The sequence below is a fragment of the Hyaloscypha bicolor genome (assembly GCF_002865645.1).
Source record: "Hyaloscypha bicolor E unplaced genomic scaffold K444scaffold_56, whole genome shotgun sequence".
Taxonomy (NCBI): domain Eukaryota; kingdom Fungi; phylum Ascomycota; class Leotiomycetes; order Helotiales; family Hyaloscyphaceae; genus Hyaloscypha; species Hyaloscypha bicolor.
In genome coordinates, this window is record NW_020194558.1 from 1,382,681 (window position 1) to 1,401,948 (window position 19,268).

Here is a 19,268-nt window from a genome sequence, read left to right on the forward strand (position 1 = left end):
AGATGGATACCACCACTCTTGGTGCCTCGCCAGCACCCCCTTCTTCACCTTCCTCAACAACCTCCTACTCTTTCCCGGGACTGAAGAAAATCTGGGAGAAGAAGTTGAGAGACGAATCTGCCAAGAAAGCTGCTGGATCAGCAGCAACCTCCGCCTACGAACCAGTTATTGATACACAATTCGAATATTCGGGAGATAGCCGCTTGCCTGAAAAGTTTAGAAGAGAGCCTGGTATCCCACGGATGGTAGAGCTCGGTGTCATTCTACGCTATCAAAAGAAGTATTTGCACCATGCTCTCAATGACGCTAACTTCTCGGTGGAACTTCTCCTGGATCTTGTGCATCAAGCTCTCAATCCTCAACCCGGAGATGATCGTTGATTGAAGCAATGGGGAGGGTGGACTGCCTTCGTGGTGGAACCTCTTTCTTGTGGATTTTTTCCGTCACAACTACTATGTAAGTGTTTCTTGTGCAGAAAAAGTCAACCTTGCCTGATACTAACGAGCCCCAAGCACGCGGTCACGTTCTTGATCCAAATCTTCTTTCGACTCTTTGTTTTCAACGTGGTTACTACTTCAAGGTACGTCCATTACGGTTAGTTATTGAAATGTAGACTAACAGGCCTCAAGCATGCCGTTACGTTCTCGATCCGGACTTTTTTCGACTCTTTTTTTCCTTCAAAATGGCTGGTATTTCCAGGTACGTTCTTTGCAGTTAATTATTGAGATAGACGCTAACCCGTGTGAGAGACGCCCTTGTTTTCTCGATTTTTCGACTTTCTTTTCATGTGTACGACTACAACAATTTATAATTGCTTCCGTGTGCTGCTGCTGGTGGTGGATGGACGGATGGATTGTCGCCGGAGCGAAGAGAAAGTGGCGAGACGAACGAGAAGCAGCCAAGGCAAGCCCTCCGACCACCTCCTCAACCTCCCCAGAATCTCGTCCGGTGGCAACACCAGCCTCCAGACAAAAGCCCGGCCAAGGACTGAACGAGAACGACCCAATGGATTGGGAGGACGAAGAATGGGACATGATGGACACTAGGGACGACTACCCCTGGCTGGGAATGGTCGGGTCCTGCCAAGCTGCGTGGTAAGTTTTCCTCCCATCTCGAGACAAGAGAAGCAAGACTGACAACAACACAGGGTTTACGAGAAGATCATCTTCCCCAGCATGATCGCTGCTGGTATTCCTCGCGATCCATACGCCTATCCATTCGTCCGATGAGCACCACCACCACCACCAACTCTTCGGGGAGGATATTTTTTAATAATTTTTCATCCTGTACGTGGTCTTCTTGCCTGCACTCACTCTCGTCTTGTAAATAGTACGATTAGATGACACTATAGTCATCAAAACGAACCTAAATCGGTTGCACTGCAGCGAGAACACTAAGAAGGCGAGGGCTTCGCGAGTGGAAACGAGACCGTCGACCTTCAAATCGAACGGGCGGAAATTTTGATGTGTTTTGACTTACGAAGTGTTGCGAGAAGCGCACGTGATTTTGTTGAATTGGGGGGGTCATATGTATTGAAATAAGCATTTTTCGGGTACAGAATAGGGGGCATGGGGAGAGGAGAGGCGAATAGTTGGCACTGCGTGCCGGCGAAGGCTAAACCATGGTTTCTCGATTTCTTCGGCGGAATCCCAGCAAACCGGCCTCGAGGCATTACAACAATAATCAACTTTCCTTTTTTTTTGGCTTTTTTTGTGCCCTCGCTTGCTGGCATTGACTTGGGGTCGCTTTCGAAAATTTTGCGGAATTCGTTTATTTACTTCACTCCCCTATTCATCTCATGCTAAGCGAGATCGGACCAACACGCTAACATATCGACGTCGCGTCCTGTCAAAGCCTGTGTTCATTGAGCTGGCACAATAAACTTATTTCTCAATCGAAAGATCTTCTCGGAATGTCAATGAGCTTTGTTATGGATCAATAACGAATTAGATGTCTTTAACGTAAGGCGTGCGTAGACCGGATACGCAATATCAATTGTCGAAAAGTGCGCCTTCCCCTAGATTAGTATTTGCCCAGAAGAAACCACCATAACACCACAGACCAACAGCCGTCCCGAGCTTGAACATAGACACAAGTTCCGCATCACTCGCTCCCTCAACTTTCGGCTTAGAACCGCCAGGATATTCCTATACAGGTGGCGGGGTTGCAGTGTTGACTAGGGCAATACGATTTTACAGGGAGGCCCCCTGTGAGAAACAGTACATCCAAGCCCGCGGCAGTATTATTCACATGCAACAAACTTTTGAAGAAGCTTGTGGTGCTACCAAGTCTCCAGGGTCGGGGCTGGAACAGATGTGTATATAGTCAACCAGCATTACTATGGTTATTAAAGTTGGTGGGATGAAGCTGTAGATGAAGATCCTGTCAGGCGTTCCAAAACATGTCAGTCAACTTCCTCGATGCTATGCCGAAATCTAAGGGACGAACCAGCTCATTGAGTTATTCATTCGCAATACTTAATTAGCCATTGCGAGACAGTCATCGACGAGACAGGCGATGATGATACCATTGCAGCCATTCACTTGAAGTACGTCTCTGAGTGAAACATGCGAGGCGCAAACTTGGGAACGACCCCAGCATGCCGTGGCCATCGAGATTGTTGTGGCCCCGACTCTAGGAGGATTAAAGGCTCTGTCTCTGAAGATCTTGATGAATTGTTGTCGGTCAGCAGGTCTTCGACGTCGCCATCGCCGTCAGTCATTTCGAGCTTAAGATTCCGGCAGTTAGCCAACTCCTCCGATGCCTCGAGAGCTAGCTCAATGATCTTACTTATATCATCGTATAGACAGGATATAATTGCTCGCTAATTGACCACGATCCATGAAAGAAGGGGAAGGGAAGTTCGTTCAGATACCTCTCGGGCCTATGGCATGACCGCGTCCGCTATGGCCTTCTATGGATCGACAGGGACAAGATGCATCAATGCTTCCGCAAATGCAGGACGGGCGGTGCACCCTTATGGTTGTGGATGTTTTTTGGTAGCCTCGTCAGCTGGCCAAATTGCCACGTCGGACCCGGTACTATACCCGCGCTGGAAATTGTCGACGCAAGGACTGAAGAGGGCGAGCATAAACAAATGGTTGTGATGGTCACCCAGCTCACGATCAAGACCAAGCATCTGCCAGTCCTGGTTTTGGCTGAATTGGTTGACGAACGTCAGAAAAAGCTCGCCAGAGAGACCTGGATGGCATCACTCAACACCGACCGGCCAGGGAGCGTTCAAGAAGAGCTCCAAGGAAAATACTATGCCGTCTGCTCGTCAGTAACACCTGCGGTGATCGCTAGATGGGCGACGTTCGAAAGACTGCAACTTCCAGCTACCCAGAAGCCAGACAAGTCTGGAACGGCGGCCCTCGACGCGGCCACTGCATGCATACTAGTACACGTTGCGATAAGAAAGAATGTATGCGGGGTCCCCGGTGACTTCACCCTTGGTCATGATGTCTACGAGGTTCTCGTTCTAGAGCCCACAGGAAACAATTCGTTCAGGAGAATAGGTATGGGTATGGTCTTTGATAGGATCATGAAGGACTTTGAGCAAGAATAACCAAGCACTTTCCACCTGGAGTAAGCCGGCGTAATTTTTTGTATCTGGGAAGGCAGGGAGGATGGGGCCTCAACAACGTAGTTGGTAACGTGGCACGGGCAATGAGTCTAAGTCCGCTCGCCCGCACCTTGCACTCTACCATCCAGCACCTCATCGGTCTTCTCTTTCCCATGAATATTTCGTTATACTCCACATCGCAGATCAACCAAGCAAGCCACAAAAATGCAAAGACTTCGAAAATGCGATCGCTCAACCAAGGATAATTATATAGCGGTATTTGACACTTCAACGGCCATTACCAAGCGCAGAGTAGGGATTTAGATATGGAAATATCAAGCATAAAGAGACACATATTAGTGGAAGGGAGTTAAGTTCGGGAAGTTTGCTTGTCGGCACTAACCCGGGATCAAGCCTGGGCCCTGCGGGATGTAATAAATGATAGGTTGCAAGAGGGATCGAAGAGAAGGTATCTGTAATTCATCAGGGAAACACACTCGTAACCAGGTGCTCGACCGATCGATATATCCGTCTCGCGGCCAAATCTTTACCGACACCTGCAATGCCCGATGACACCCATGAACGCCGTCGAATTACTCCAGTTTATCCTCCACCAACAGGCCCCTGCTTCTTCAACTGCATCCGTCTGAGTTGAAGATGCATACTCCTCGCATCATACGATCTTGTCTTCGGATCCCAAGCAGCCTTCACATCGAAGACTAACCAGGCTTTCGGCGAGTCCAATTCCACCAATCCGGACACTAAAATACTTCCTTTCGGTGGGTAGTTCGGTGCAGGCCGCCAGGTTTGGGCCATTTTGGCCTTGAATGCCATGATGGCACGGAAGAAATGTCCGTGAAAAGCCATCGCAGCAGCTGAGATTTCCATTTCGTTTTCGTTTTCTTTTTTCCCGGTAACAGTGGATTTCTCGGCTGGTGTGGCTGCAGTGATCGCCTTCGTGGCATCACCAGCAGGTTGAGGTAGTGCTGGAGGGCCATCCTTTGATGGGATCTGAGACCCTTTCATGAGTTGTTGGTGTCGAGCAAGCAATTGCTCGAGTGAAGGCGGTGGTGGACTAGATCTAATTCCGAGTATCCCTGCGATTCTTTTTACATCGTCGACAATCATGACTTTGGTGAAGCTCCAAAACGATTTGATCAACGCCGATGGCCACAAAGCTTGACGGAGTCTGAACACGGTGAGGGAGTCGACAGGCTGTGTTCCCCAGGTAATATAATCGTCGCCAACTTCTATCCCCGATCGCTCAAACTCGGGAGGGGCATGTTGAGGGAAATCAACATCCAGCCAATACCGCCTTAACTTCATCTGTTTTCCACACCGTATTGCTAGAACTGGATGCCGAAGCGCAACTTGCTGAACATAGTTTGCAAGTTCCTCTGCATTGTGTCAACATGGCCCAGATGCTAGGAAGCCTTCACTAACCTCTGACTCTTTGTGCAAGTTTCTGGTCCTTGCTGAATTTAATAAACTCCTGCCATTCTGGATCGCTTCCACGATATGGCTTTGGCTTCAGCTGTTTCGTAGTCCCTGGAAATGGAATAAACATCGGCTTGTGATCTTCCTCTGTAAGTTCTTCGGGGATATCCTTCATCGCTTCAACGGCAGCACGCTCCAACGGATCAAGCACAACCTTGGAGTAGATGTGATAGCAGACATATACGGCGATGGCAGTTGTAGCGACGGTCCTTGAGGAGAATTTAGCATTTCTTCACGGGTTTGATCATCGTATTGACATACCTGAAGCGGATACGTGGTTTCCGGAACTGGACTCTCTGCACCTGTGAGATCTGGCCCCTCTGTTGCTGCGCTTCCAGTTTCAGCGGCAGTCTACTCATCGAGAAGATGCTCCTTCTCGGTCTGATAAATCGGAACATGATCGGAGGTTGTCCAGGCTCGCCAGCAAGGCGAGCCTTGGATGGGCGTTGGTGGCTCTGTTGGGATGAGCGTGGTTTATACTCTATCGCAGGAGGATATCAATGCGTCGACATGCGGCCGATGGCTCCTAAACTCATAGATATTGTCGCTGAGATTATCCTCGAGGTCGTGGTTCCGGCTCATACATTTTGGGCGGCGACCGGCAGAGTGACCCTTTAGGAAGGCGGTAACCGAGAATAGACTTGCGGCTTCACATCCCGTCAAGCTCAAGCTTCACAGGCAGCAGAGCAAATCCACAACAGTGACGATGAAGCTCTCAACAAGCTTGCTACTGCCAGCCATTGTTGGCGCAGCAGCTGCTTCGTCGGATGCGAGTGTCTACATTTTCCAGCGGGACGAATTGCCCAGGTCCTCGAATCCCCCAACCCTGACCCCGGAGCAGGCAAGATTGGTCTTCGCACAACGGTTAGCCACCTCACAGTATCATGGATTGGGAGATGCGAGCGAATCCACATTATCGTATATCAACAGCTTCGGTGGCCGAAGAGGGTCGTTCTTTGAGGATGCTGCAAACGATACGCCGGCAGAGCTGGTGTTGATTGTGGAGGGTGTATCTTCAAAGACGGCACAACCTCTGATTGATGAGTTGTCAACCATAAAGCCTGCTTTTGCTATTTCAAAAGCACCATCGATGACTGCGAACAAGGAGTTGGTGTCGGATATCAACCAGCAATGTGGACAGGGGAAGAAGAAGTGTGCACTGCAGGACGCTATCAACCCGTTCGATGTGTCCTGCTGGAATGGAAATTTAAAGATTATCCACTTTGACTTAATCAAGGAGAAGGTTAGAATTCTGCACAATAGAAGCCCTATATTTGCTAACAAATCTTCAGAACGGTATCGCGGAGTTGATGTCTGCCAAGGAAAGATTAATTCGATTTGCCAACAAAGGAGAGATGAATGTGGTTGTGGTTCTCATGCCAGAGTCAGCGAGATCAGCCAAGAGCCCATCGAACCCATACGGAAGATACGAAAAAGTCTCGCAGAGTCCAATTGGCCGCAGACAGACTGAGGAGCCGATGATCGATGGTGTTTTCACCCCTCCTGCTTCCCGCAACAAACAAGTCATGGCCTCGAACTCATCGGACAACTCGACTGTTGAGCCTGCTGAGCCCATTACTGGTGTTCCCCCGCTCTGTCACTCCTCTCACGATGCTTGCGTATCAGCTACAAACAACTGTTCGGGTCATGGAGCGTGCTACAAGAAGTATGGGAATGCAAAAGATGTGGGAGATGCTCCAAGCGCATGTTTTACCTGCGGTTGCACGCCGACAAACAATTCCTTCACCTACGCAGGTGGTAAAAAGAAGGGCTTTACACTTGAATACTGGGGTGGATCGGCTTGCCAGAAGAAAGATGTCAGTAGCCCATTCTGGCTGATTACCATCTTTAGTGTGGTTATGATTGGTGTTGTTGGCTGGGCAATTGGCTTGCTTTTCAGCATTGGAGAAGAGAAGCTTCCTGGAGTGATTGGTGCTGGTGTTTCAAGCAAGACGAGATAAGTGAGATGTGTCTGTTGTATGATTTTGACGGAATGGGCTCGTTTCCGTGAGCTTTGCTCTGCGACGGTGGACGGCGTTTAGAAGATTGTACTTATTTTAGGCTTGATGCATGTATAGAAGCGGAATAGGGTCAATGGTATTTTGAGTGTTGCTGATGAGCAGACCAACATAATCGTTCCACAGGCCTCATTTGGATTCTGAATCTGTGGACAACGAAAGCTTTGGGGAGCACGTGGCCACCACCAATAACCCCCTTTCCCACATAGCTATCGCCCTCTCACTCGTCGACGAACACGATGTAATTTCGCCCATGATTAACAAAAATTCCAAATCTCTCTCTAATAGTCACAATCTGGAACGGTATCAGATGCCAAGTAAAGCGGATAAGTCGGTCCAAGCAAGCTTTCCACAATCAACAGACCACACCCCCTTCCCGCGCGCACCCACATCCCCTCAAAGCCAGCATTGGTCAATCCATACGCACAGAGAAGTGCAAGTGCAACTCGCAACTCTACTTCCGCGGTTAATGTGTTCTAGACTTCTAGAAGTTCGTCGAGGAACGGTCTAAAAAGTGCTTGCGACTTTGACGTCACTGGCCGAGGGTCTCGACGTCCCGCTGCACCCGACTCAGGGCATGTTATGATACACACATGCATCCTCCTTTGCTTCATTGTCTTTATGCATTTTCTCTACCAGATCACTTTCTATCATCTACTTTTCATTATACTTGGCGTTTCCCGGATTCACAATTGTATTTTGATACTGGGGATTCCATCTTCATAACACTACCACAACCATCTAGGCCCCGTCCAGAACCAGCCCTTAACAACCTGGAAGCGTGCTAGAAGCCCTCAAAATGGCAACCTCGTCCACCCCCAACAAACCAGACACTGTCCCCACCTCCGCCAAACAACCTAAATCCCGGCCCCCCTCCGGAATCAGAGAACACATCCTCCGGACTCCCTTGCCCTACTACTCCGGTCCCTACAGCGTTGGAGTAATGGACATCGAAGTGCCCGCTCGCCAACCACGATACTTCTCCGAGATCAAAAGATATCACAGGCATCTCCTCGAGCTCGAGACGGTGCTGTTTTCCGTGTTCTATCCGTCGGGATTTGGGAGCGGACACGGCAAGGGTCCAGGAGGGGAGAAGAAATGGAGTCGGCCGACTTGGTTACCAAGGCCGAGGATCGAGGTTGCGAAGGGGTATGGGAAGTTTGCGGGGATTCCTTCCTGGCCTATTGTTGGATGGTTTGGTGGGTTTTCTAAGCGGGATGTGGAAAGGGGAAGAATTGACAGTTTGTAGGTTTAACGACGGCCTTTACCAAGATTCCGGCTTTTCGGAACGCGAAGCTGGCTGAACATTGGCCTCCTGATAAGAATTCTAGGGAAGGCGGGTATGAGACGAAGAATAGTGCCGGGACGCCTCCTCCTGGCGAGCCTGAGAAACCTTGTTTTCCACTTCTAATTTTCAGCCATGGGCTTGGAGGGACGAGAACGACGTACAGTTCTGTTTGTGGGGAGTTCGCCAGCTACGGATTTGTGGTGGTGAGCATAGAGCATAGAGATGGGAGCGGACCGAGGACCTTCATAAATCTGCCTGAAAGGGGGGTGGATCAGGCCACTGGAGATACGGATGTCAGTGACGAAGATCGGAAGAAGGGGTATTCGAGGATGGACTATGTGTTTCCCAAGGACAACGCGAAGGATACTATGCCTGGCAACAAACAAGGGGTTGACGCTCAACTGCGATCTGCTCAGATACAATTGCGACTGGCTGAGATCGAGGAAGCCTACCATGTCATGACACTTATCCATGATGGCAAAGGGGAGGTTGTTGAAAGGGGAAATTTACGGGACCAGGATGAAGGAAGAGTGGGTGGCAGTTCGAGAGGACTGAAAGGAATTGATTGGGAATCTTGGAAGGGTCGTTTCCATCTGCAACAAGTGACAATGCTTGGACACTCGTTCGGGGCTGCGACCACTGTCGAAGTCCTCCGACACAAACACCGATTCCAATACATTGGCCAGGGCATTATATACGACATATGGGGAGCTGCCATCCAGCCTCCAGAGGACGAGCCAGATCGTCGAATCAGTACACCATTACTTGGTATCAATTCAGAAGCGTTCATGTATTGGCCCGATAACTTCGAGTCAGTAATGGCGCTTTGTCGCGAAGTGAAAGAGCAAGACCAGCTGGCCTGGCTCATGACTGTTCGGGGGTCTGTCCACATCTCACAGTCCGATTTTTCAATACTGTACCCTTGGATAGCCAGCGTCTTGCTCAAAATGACAGTCAATCCACGACGAGCCATTGATTTGAACCTCAATGCTTCCCTCGAATTTTTGAAACAGGTCATGGTAGGTAGAGGGAGAAACCACTGTTTCCCTTTCTGACAGTCTCACGATGTCTCTCCCGGACAGCGTCCTGGTTCTCCCGAAGCATCTGTGCCGAGCTATTGCTGACTTTCCTGTTTCCCAGCCTGCTCGAATCTCGAAAATGAATCGTGGCACCAACGAGCATCTCCTTGAAGTTAGCACCTTGGATAAATTGCCCACAGAGCATCGCCCGGCTGACAAGTGGACTGCGGTCAGACTTCATATCCCGCATGAGTTGCGCATCCGCTTGACGCCTCAATTTTTCCGAAGATATACAAGGAACAAGGAGCGGCGCGATGCCGAGAAAAGACTTCCGAGAGATCCAAGAGGCAATGTGCTGGAAGGACTGGAAGATTTGGGGCTTGGCGAGGAAATCTGGATGCACGTTGCGCCAACGAAAGAAGAGCTCTTGAGACACGGGCTCAAGCCCAGCAAAGGATTGGAGACAAACCAGTCCAACGGCATGGTGGAGGTCAGTGGACGAGAGGGAAGAAGGAGAAGCGCCCATAGAGGCATCGAACAGAAATACATGGAGCGCGGCTGATTGAACTTGTGCGGAGAGCGTGCATTAGTGGAGTCCATGAAGGAGGCCCCCCTTCCGTTCAGACCGTCATACGATCTCATGTCCATGGCGAGAAATCGTAGCAGTAGCCCAGAATGGGGCCCTATAATTGATGTGTTAAGCAAAGAACGGTGGCTTCAGTCCCGAGAACGCCTCTAGGAGTGCTTCTCAGCTTTGATGCATGCTGTGAATGTTGGCACTGAGACTATGATTGGGCTTTGCCCCTGGGCGAACGGAGGCGAATATTCCCCCAACCTCGTGATTTCAGATCTCGAACACGAGAAACATGGCGACTCGCTTGCTCGAGCAGAGTCGTCCCATCCAGAGTTGGGCTTGCGATGAAGCTGCTTGTGCTAGCCTCAAACTCTGAGATCAGACAGTGAATGTTCGCGATGCTGGCCCGAAGAATGGAAGATGTTTTCGCTGCGTTTCAGTCATAAAACTAGGAATAAAACTAAGACCGCGTGATGGGGGATTTGTTTCTCCACACAGCCTCGGCCCGCCTCTGGTGCCGTACTGACGATGGGAGAGCCGTCCCGATGATTGATGCCACCGGGCTGGGTGTTGATCTGCGATGGGAATATCCTTGGAGGTTTGGAGCAAAAGCTGGTGCGCTGTACCTTGGCGTCTTTTGGCGTGAGCGCTGCGTTCCCTCCGTTCGAATTGCCTCCCGACACGAACTGCCAAAAGGAAATCCCGTCGACTCCAGAGCTGATCGACATGACAGGTACGAAGCAGCGAGCAGCAAGATGTGCGGCGAAGAATTGGCGATTCCCTCATACCCCCTGAGCCCTTGGCGGGTGATTGGACTGGGGAAAGGAGTTATCGAATTTGAGATGATCGTGGAGATGGCGGCTGGCACGACTCGGCAAGCTGGAGAGGGTGATGGTCAGGGTGAGGGTCTGTCTGGTGCAAATTGCAAATCGTAGACGATCTGGACATCTGGTGCAATGCAATCCATGCCGAAGATCGTCACCGCCGTCAGAGCAGAGCTCGGGCGTCAGCCAGGGGTTGACCGCTGAAAATAGCATCGTGGTCTGTTTCTCTGTCCTGTTCTGTTCGTGCCGTTCCATTCTGGTGCCCACGCGCGCAAACGAACGAGGCCGTGAGCCTTAAACGACCCTGGTGCTGCACGCCCTGGAGCGCCAAAACGTCCCAAAGGACATGCTTTACTCCGTCTTCTCGTGCATGGCGGTGTCCTCGCGTGGTCTGGTGTCCTCTAGTGCCCTCTCTACCCTCTCTACCCTCTCTACCCTCTCTGCCCTCTCTGCCTTCTCTGCCCTCTCACCTCAGCCACCTGGGGCGTGTTCGTCCTCCTGCAGCTGGCTCGCATCTGCAGGCCAGTCAGTTGGCCTTCCCTCGCCACCTTTCGCGTCTGCCAAGACACCAAACACCTGTTTAACAGCTGCCCATGTGCTGTGCTGGCCGCCTCGCCTCGACCTGTGCGAAGTCTAGTCTGCAGCAGCAGGGAGCGTATTCCGATGCTCCGTTGTTGGGGGGAGGGGGCGCGCGGGGCACGGAGAGGTTCGCAGCGTCTTTCTTTGTGTGTCACTCTGGGGCAGCAGTAGTAGCAGCAGCAGCAGCAGCCAGCGGGACTGAGTCGCAGCTCGGTTCTGCAACTAGTACGGCACCGTATGTCCAAACGGACGTACAGTAGCAGCTCTTGCTCAAATCCCCGCCCAATCTATTTTGTTCTTTCTTTTATTTTCTCATTCCTGACTTCGCTTTCATCAGCATCATCAGCATCATTCACTTTCCGCTTTTCCTTTTCTTGCCTTGCCTCTGATGCTGAGCCCCGCCTCGAGCTACAGTACTTGAGGCCGCAACCTCCACAATCTTTTTATTTCAAATACACGCCCATCCCACGCTTCTAGACTTTTTTAGGAGCTCGAACTTGTACACTGGCAGATCTTGCCGGTCGTGCGAACATCGTGGATGACGCCGCCGCTTTCCAGGGCATTCAGTTGCTCTTGATGATCTCCGCGCCACTCCATAGTATGCTGGCGCTGCCAATACTCTGAATATGGGTTCGACCGACCGAAATGGCCGGCCCGAGCAGCTCCTCTCGCGCCGAAACACTTTCCAGCGGATGCTCGACTTGGAGAAGAGAAACAAGGTGCGCCTCCCGTCCTCTCCTGCCAAATCACAAGAAGCAATTATGCCACCCGTCTTGCCAACATTGGGTCTCGGCTGACAACTCCCCTATGCAGGTGAACCGAATGCAAGCCTCAGCCACAGCAACAGCAACAGGTTTTCCCCCAGCGCGTACAAGTACACCGCAAGGCCGAGATTCGAGTCACAATCAGCATCAACAGCTCGAATTGCGGCCGGCGATGCTAAAGCCAACGGGGAGAGCAATGACCACTCCAGCCTTGTCTCTCGCAATTCCTCCCCCGAAAGTCTCCTTCGGCGGGACCACAACGACGAAATACATCATAAGGTCTGATGGAGATGCCGTGCCCCAGGAGGAGGAGGAGACTGAGGAGGACTCTGACGCCTCGTCAATATGCCACTCACCCGGATGGGAAGATGCCGCCAGCAAGAAACGAAGGAAGGAGAAGCGGGAAGCAAGAGAGCGGAGGAAGAAGGAGAAAGCCAAGGTTGAAGCTGCCGCCGCCAAGCAGGATCAAAAGGGCAAGAGTCGACTCAGCAAAGCCCAACCAACGACCGACAAACGACTTAGTAAGATTGCGGCAGTTTCGGTGGATCGGTCAACATCTGAACCTGCTGTGCCAGTAGTTCAACCGCCACCGGCGGTACAGGAAGTAAAGAAGGAAACTAAGAAAGCTACCGAGGGCCGCGCGAGAAGGGGGAGCGTGGACATTGGGATAAAGGGCCTTAAACAGGTCAAGAATGCTATTCCGGTACCCTGGAAGTCCTCCAATGGGACTCCAGTTCAGATCACCCAGACACAAGAGACTGCCTCCCCACGAACATCCTTATCAAAGGGCGCTGGGGCATTCATTGGTGGGTTGAAGCTTAGGCAAGCTGACGAGTCCGCGATCCAGGAAACTATTCGAAGGGTCAAAAATACTTCTGATGATGACGCAAGGGGTCTCCTAGACAGTGACAGGGACTTGACGAAAAGAGGTCCCGGGAATTCCAGCAGCAGTACGTCAATTGCGGAATCGTACAGGCCGGTTTCTATCTATGAAGAGTCGATCCGGTCTCCGGAGCAATGGGACTCGATATACGCCCAAGCGGCTGTGCTGGCCAGGAACAATGGAGCTACTCCTAAGGACGACGATGACAAGACTCCTATCATGGAGAGGAACATACGGAAGAGCCGAAAAACCCATCCGCCAACATCGAGATATTTTCCATTGGCAATTGATCCCGACTCGAGCTCGTCTATAAGAGAGACTTCAGCTGGAAGTACATCGCGAACGTCCATCAGGTCGAGCCAACATAGCGGGGAAGCTCAGGGCCGTCGAGAATCGAATGTCTCGTCGGGCCAGTCCGGTAATACTCGAGACGCTTCTGCAGATAAGCCTGAGGTGAACGAGTCGAATCGGGGCAGGGCAAGCAGTAGTTATGTTCGCCATCAACGCCGACAAAGCGAGGACCAGGCTGCAGCCGTGATCCAGGATCGAGACAAAGTCTCAGAAGCGATGACCAACACCGAGACTGAAGATAGAACCAATTCGTTTCAAAGGTCTCGAAGTCGACTTCGAAGCCTGACAGATAGTATCCAATCCACTGCTAGGCCACCTTCCGGAGATAGCGCCAAGAAAGCGAGTGAGACAAAGTCCGTTCAGTCCTCCCGTGGTGAAAAGTACAAAGCCCCTCCACTATCGCATAGGTCCCCCACAGATGGGAGTTTCAAGCATGAACGAAAACGTTCAAGGTCACGCTCGGCTGTGCGAGGCTTGATAGATCTCAAGAATGCCACCATGGCTGCTTTCTCGAGGCAACCAGCCTCCCAAAATTCGCCAACTGATAGCTTTGTAAGTGCTGCTGAGGTACAAAACTCAACACCACAGAGAGCTCAGTTGGCGCAACGCGCAGCGACTACTGGAGTGATTGACGAGAAACTCAGCAAGGCCGAACGTATTCTCGCGGAAAATTTCACCAGTTCGCCTGTTGTGCACGATTTCGCAATGCAGAACCCTCCCAGCGAGCACCCTCCAGGCCAAGTATCGAACATTGGGATGCCCCATCGCCAGGCAAAAGTTAGAGGACACCATGGCCGAGCTACGCATTCGAGGTCTACCACAGGTTCAAGCGAGGATTACTCGGTCTACGATCAGTCTTCAAGTATTACAACACCGACTGCTTCCAGACCACAGTCTCACAAGGATTATTCCCTCTCAACTCAGCAGCTCAATTCGAAAGGTGGAAATAAAGACGGGGAAAAATTGGCGCAGAATGGATTTGCTATGATGTCTGGTGGCCTTCTCGATGATGGGGCGAGTGGACGTGAAAGTTGGTGCAGAACAGCGATGCCAATGGAACTGACCGAGGACGACACCTCCATGAAAACTCCGACAGCCAAGCGATCCGCTACGGACTTCACGGCTTCCCAACCAGAATTGCCCAGACCGTCCAGAACTGACCCGTCCAGTTCCTCGAGTTTGAAGCGTGAGCCCAGCCTCTCTCGATCCATCTCAACTCCTGAAATGCAAGATCTTTCCTTCCTTCCCACACTCAAACACCAATCGCTTGCCCGCCCCTTGAAAGGAAAAGGCAAGGGAGTTGTTGGCAAAAAAGGAAAACAAGCGTCTGTCTCTAAAGAACAAGAAAGCCACTCTCCCACAGGCCTCGTCAGACCTTCGCCCATCCCTATCTCCGACTCAATCACAAAATCCGAAGGCTCATCCCCGACCTCTCCGCATTCTTCCCAGTACCTACAAAATGCTCGCCTCAACATTCCCCGTGGCTCTCGCTCGCCGATGAAGTCCGCATTCCCACCAGCACACCTCCCCCTTCCACAAACGGGAGGTACGGAGCCGATTGCTAAGATGTTCGTGATATGCTGCTCTTGCAAGTACTTCCATGACATGCCGAGCAAGGTTTATGAGTGTATGGCGAACCCGGATAATATTGTCAAAGACACCAGCCTCGGAGTTAGTGGCGTGATTAGTACGAGTGTGAAGTGTCCTTGGTGTGGGCATGGAATGAGTACTAGTTGTTGTGCCGGTTATGCTTCTGTGGTGTTTCTCAGAGAACGGTTACATTAGGTATTTGGAACGTTTTAATTTTTGGAGTTTAATGGACAACAATTCACTGCAAGGCCAACGAGATTGGATTGCACTCTAGATGGATATGGTAACATGCGAGCATGGATCTATATGGGATCGAAGGCGTACTGGGAGAGCAAAATAAAGGCCCGATATACGAGTCACGTTAGAGTATAATGAAAACACGCAATTTAATTCGATTGAATTTCAGACTCTCCGGAAGCAAAAGGCTCTGCAGTACTTGCATCGAAACTGCTATCAAACGAGAATCACCGTTCCAGCACTGACAACTGTAACCTCACCTCCTCCTTCAATACATCCCGCCAACATGCGGTACCCCAAGTCTATCCTCCCCATTATCCCCAGGCTTCTCTCCAAGCCAATCCAAATAAGCAATCCACCCCTTCTCATGCCACTCCCTCAAATCCAGCCCCTCCTGTCTTGCGTCCAACGTCGCAGCATTAACACTCAAATACCCATTGTCCGTCCCCTCCACCCACGGCTCCTTCGGTGCCCAAACATTCACCTTCTCCCCCTCAATCTCAACCTCCTTCACCTGCGACTCCCCCGTAAACGTAAAACACCGAACCCCACACTTCGGGCAGAAATACCAGTGTACCCGCGCTGCAAAGCACTTATAATCGCTCAACTCCTTCTGCGGATCGAGAGGGGAGAGGAGGCGGAAGTCGTTCACGGGGTCCGGGACGCGGACGTGGAAGAAGGACATCTTGTGGCAGGTCGTGCAGTTGCACTTTCGCAGGCGCGGCGTCTCGTTCGTGGGTGGCTTGGCGGAGATGATTGGCGGAGGCAGCGTGAGGTAGATTTGGTATTTTTGGAAGCCGCAGTGGCAGGAGCCGTTGTACAGGCGGCGGGTTGGTGGGGGAGCTTGGGAAGACATCGTGGCGGTGGGGCCGGTTGTGGGTGTTGGAGGAGACAAGAGAGGACTTGAGGTTGTTGCTTGGGTTGTGTTTGAGTGGTGCAAATGAGTGATTTCTGAATTGCGGTCCGGAGGTCTCAGGGGGAGATGTGAAGACAGAAAGGAGCAGACTTGTTTTGTGAAAGAAAGAGGAGGGGTAGTCTGCGTTATTTATCTTCCATGCTTACATCAGGATCAGCATTGCATGACACGCATTGGGTGCATTACATGACACCCAGCCAATAGTGAAGCCTGCACATTTGCTTTTATGTATATCCTCACTTGCCGAGCTTCTGCCTGCAGCAGGGCGCGAAAGGCGTGGGATATCTTGGCAAAAGTGGGAGAGGGAAGGATAACCCCACTTCGCGGTGCACGAAGGCACGTGACGAAATGATGAGCCGAACCTTTCTTCTCTCAATTCAGCTTTCTCCCAGCTCCAAATTCGAAAGTGTTAAGAAAACACCTACCAATTGGGCTGTGGACATCAAGCGGAGATAACACCCAACTCTAAAAGTCTCCGAGTCCCATGGCTGTTGTCAAATTATGCCGCCTTGACTCTCTCCGCATCCGCCAAGCATCTTCATTCTTTCCGCGACTTCAGGGATCTTTACAAATTTCATATATGTCTAAAAAATTCAGAACCAGGTTGGGGCTAGAGTAATGGCCATCAAATCCTCAAAACATCCCATGGCCGATGCCTTGTCGGTCGGAGCGAGTCCTTCAATGGGAACGACGCAACAAAAGCTCATGCCCTAGTCATCGGAAGTATGGGAATTAGGATGTCTTAACTCATGGGTAACTTAAATCGACTCGATATTGCGGTGTTACTTCTACAATATCGCTTTCTATTTTCCTGGGCCCTGCCTCTAGAAATCGGAAGTCATAGATCTTCCGCAGCTTAGGGGTTCTTTTCTTAAGCGAGCGAGATCTCGGCAATTCAGGGGTTGGCTCAGGGGCTCGTTTAGCCGGCTGACAACTCATCGTCATGTTTACAATGGCCCAGGGTTCCTTTCCCTCCATTCGTTCTCAGTTCAGTATGACCCACCTTGAATTGAATCAAATTGTCTCCCAGATCCGCTGTGATTCGTCTTCAATAGCCATTGGTTCAAAAAGGCCCTTGTTGCTTACGTCGGCTGACTATTTTCATCAGAAGCGGCATTTCAACGTACTCTCCACCTCATCGTTTACTCTGTTCGGCCGCTTGGTTTTGCGGTCCACTTTTCTCCTTTCGAAGGACCTTAATTTTTAACTTATGTCTCTCCATCTTGTCTTGCTCGCCGCCGCCGCCTTTCAGGCTTTTCGCTCGTTCTTGAACTGGAGTACTTCGTAGGCTCAGCTCTGCCCCAGGTCCTTTCCTGGCTGCGATAACAGATATTTGGCGTGCTTATTATCAGTACGATTGCCTTCTCCAATAGAAGTTCCTGTAGTTCCATGAGGAGCAGGACCTATTGTGCGATACGGGATCAACAGTATCAGGATCAGTGATCCGAGTGCAATCAGTGTCATTTATGGGTCTCGGACAGGTTTCGTGAATGTAATAATTCACCAATCCGATAGAAGCAGATCAAGAGTTAATGGAAAGACATGGACAGACTCGTACCCCTTCGTCCGCTGAGACATTGCCAGGCGCTAGCAAGGAGCCTGGCTCAGGGCGAAAAGGAATAGATGACTAATAATTTTATAAGGAAAAGTACGCCTGCACAGTCTGAGCCAGGCCCCCTTGCTAGCGCCTGGCAATGTCTCAGCGGACGAAGGGATAAGACCAGGCCGATGCCTCTCGGGGGTGTGCAGACAACTTTACGGTCGTTTTCTAAAGAAGCGGTGGCCATTCAGTACGAAGATTGCGGCATAAAGTGACGGGATTACAGGGCATTTGTATCGCAAGTCCACTTTCAGGCCACTTTCTACTACACTCACCCACTAAAGTCCCCTATATTTCCAGGCTACCCTCCTGTAAGCACGCTATAAACTATAAACAAGGGGTACCACACCTTTAGAAGGCATATCCCCTGTACTTACAAGGGCAATGTCGCTAAATAGTCCTAAAATAGCTCTCTCACAGCGCCCGAGCGCTACAGTTGCTCCGCCAGCAACACCATAACCCTTGAAGATCTTCCACCACCTTGGAAATGTCTCACAGCCCTTGTTTTAGGGGTTCAGGCCTAGAGTTACAAGGCTTATAGCGGGCGCAGTACCTTAAGCCACACCCTGGAGTCCGCTAAGACCCTTACGCGAGCGTAAATGCCCTGTAATCCCGTCACTTTATGCCGCAATCTTCGTACATCGTCCACACCTCCGAATCCGCCGCGAAGACGTAAATTTTGAGAAGGAGTTCTTTACTATCGAAAGAGCACACAGGAATGGCGGATAGGTAAGTGGATTCCATTCCCCTGCATTTTCACAGTAAATTGGCCGTGGCCGAAGGTACAGGGGCGTGGGCAACAGTAATATCCAGAAACCGTAAAAATTCACACGGGTTCATTCTGACTAGTGTCCACACAGAACCAAAACCAAAACCAGGGCGACAGGAAACTGATGTTGACTACGGATGATGAGGGAAATTGATCTGCTTTGTTTCGCACCCCGAGCAGAACTTGGTTGCAGGACGTTCGGGAGATGATCCGAATGATGTAAAGTGATGCGGTTTTAACGTATTTGGTAATTTCAAACTAAGACGCGAGATAAGAATAATGCCTGCTTATTCTCAGCCTTCCTCCTCTCACCCTACATTTCCTCATGCGCTTTTGTGAACACGAAAATTCCGTACGTCAATCCCTTTTTGGCGTTGTGGAGGCGCAGGATACGGAGAAGATGCCGAGTAGGGCTACCAAAGACCCACAGCCAACTGATGTTGACACTGATAGTGGAAGCTGAAGAATTTGTCTACCTCGTCTTGCACCGCGGGCAGATCTTTGGTTGCAGGCTGACCATTGTTGAGAGGTTCGGAAAGAATGTAAAGTGGCGCAATTTAGTGTATTTTGTCTTTTCAAACTTAATTGAGAAATGAGAGTCCGTACGTTCTCAGCCCGCATTCTTCCGACCTACATTTCCTCATGCGCTTTATCTGAACACGAAAAGTCCGCACAGCATGAAGGCGCAGCATCTTACGGGTAGCAGACGAAACCGTGCAGCGCTATCAATGGCCCCAGCTGGCTGGCCAACAGGAGCTGCAGGCATCGAAATGAAACTCGGTAGAGAAGATTGT

At 50.8% G+C, this 19,268-nt stretch overlaps 6 protein-coding genes across 6 annotated transcripts; 4 read left to right on the plus strand and 2 right to left on the minus strand.

Moving 5' to 3' along the window:
• Positions 1-2: 2 nt before the first annotated feature.
• On the plus strand, positions 3-1,229 carry K444DRAFT_628364 (uncharacterized protein; the record flags this gene model as incomplete). The annotated part of the gene is made up of 6 exons (XM_024882907.1): positions 3-280; positions 387-456; positions 513-580; positions 622-699; positions 750-1,094; positions 1,148-1,229. The coding sequence occupies 6 exons, from the start codon at positions 3-5 to the stop codon at positions 1,227-1,229; spliced, it is 921 nt and encodes a 306-aa protein (XP_024738207.1).
• A 2,939-nt stretch (positions 1,230-4,168) lies between these two features.
• Positions 4,169-5,421, minus strand: K444DRAFT_526012 (uncharacterized protein; the record flags this gene model as incomplete). The annotated part of the gene is made up of 3 exons (XM_024874510.1): positions 4,169-4,962; positions 5,009-5,271; positions 5,324-5,421. The coding sequence occupies 3 exons, from the start codon at positions 5,419-5,421 to the stop codon at positions 4,169-4,171; spliced, it is 1,155 nt and encodes a 384-aa protein (XP_024738208.1).
• Positions 5,422-5,745: 324 nt separating this feature from the next.
• On the plus strand, positions 5,746-7,155 carry K444DRAFT_559240 (uncharacterized protein). Its single transcript, XM_024876859.1, has 2 exons — positions 5,746-6,305; positions 6,355-7,155. Exons 1-2 carry the CDS (start codon positions 5,769-5,771, stop codon positions 7,021-7,023), a joined length of 1,206 nt encoding a protein of 401 aa, XP_024738209.1. The 5' UTR covers positions 5,746-5,768; the 3' UTR covers positions 7,024-7,155.
• Positions 7,156-7,688: 533 nt separating this feature from the next.
• On the plus strand, positions 7,689-9,949 carry K444DRAFT_652089 (uncharacterized protein; the record flags this gene model as incomplete). Its single annotated transcript, XM_024885762.1, has 3 exons — positions 7,689-8,279; positions 8,330-9,387; positions 9,509-9,949. Exons 1-3 carry the CDS (start codon positions 7,880-7,882, stop codon positions 9,947-9,949), a joined length of 1,899 nt encoding a protein of 632 aa, XP_024738210.1. The 5' UTR covers positions 7,689-7,879.
• Positions 9,950-11,511: 1,562 nt separating this feature from the next.
• Positions 11,512-11,925, plus strand: K444DRAFT_367269 (uncharacterized protein). Its single transcript, XM_024872239.1, has one exon. It carries the CDS (start codon positions 11,602-11,604, stop codon positions 11,839-11,841), a length of 240 nt encoding a protein of 79 aa, XP_024738211.1. The 5' UTR covers positions 11,512-11,601; the 3' UTR covers positions 11,842-11,925.
• A 3,532-nt stretch (positions 11,926-15,457) lies between these two features.
• On the minus strand, positions 15,458-16,045 carry K444DRAFT_526512 (DUF636 domain-containing protein; the record flags this gene model as incomplete). Its single annotated transcript, XM_024874548.1, has 1 exon — positions 15,458-16,045. The coding sequence occupies one exon, from the start codon at positions 16,043-16,045 to the stop codon at positions 15,458-15,460; it is 588 nt and encodes a 195-aa protein (XP_024738212.1).
• Between the last annotated feature and the right edge of the window lie 3,223 nt (positions 16,046-19,268).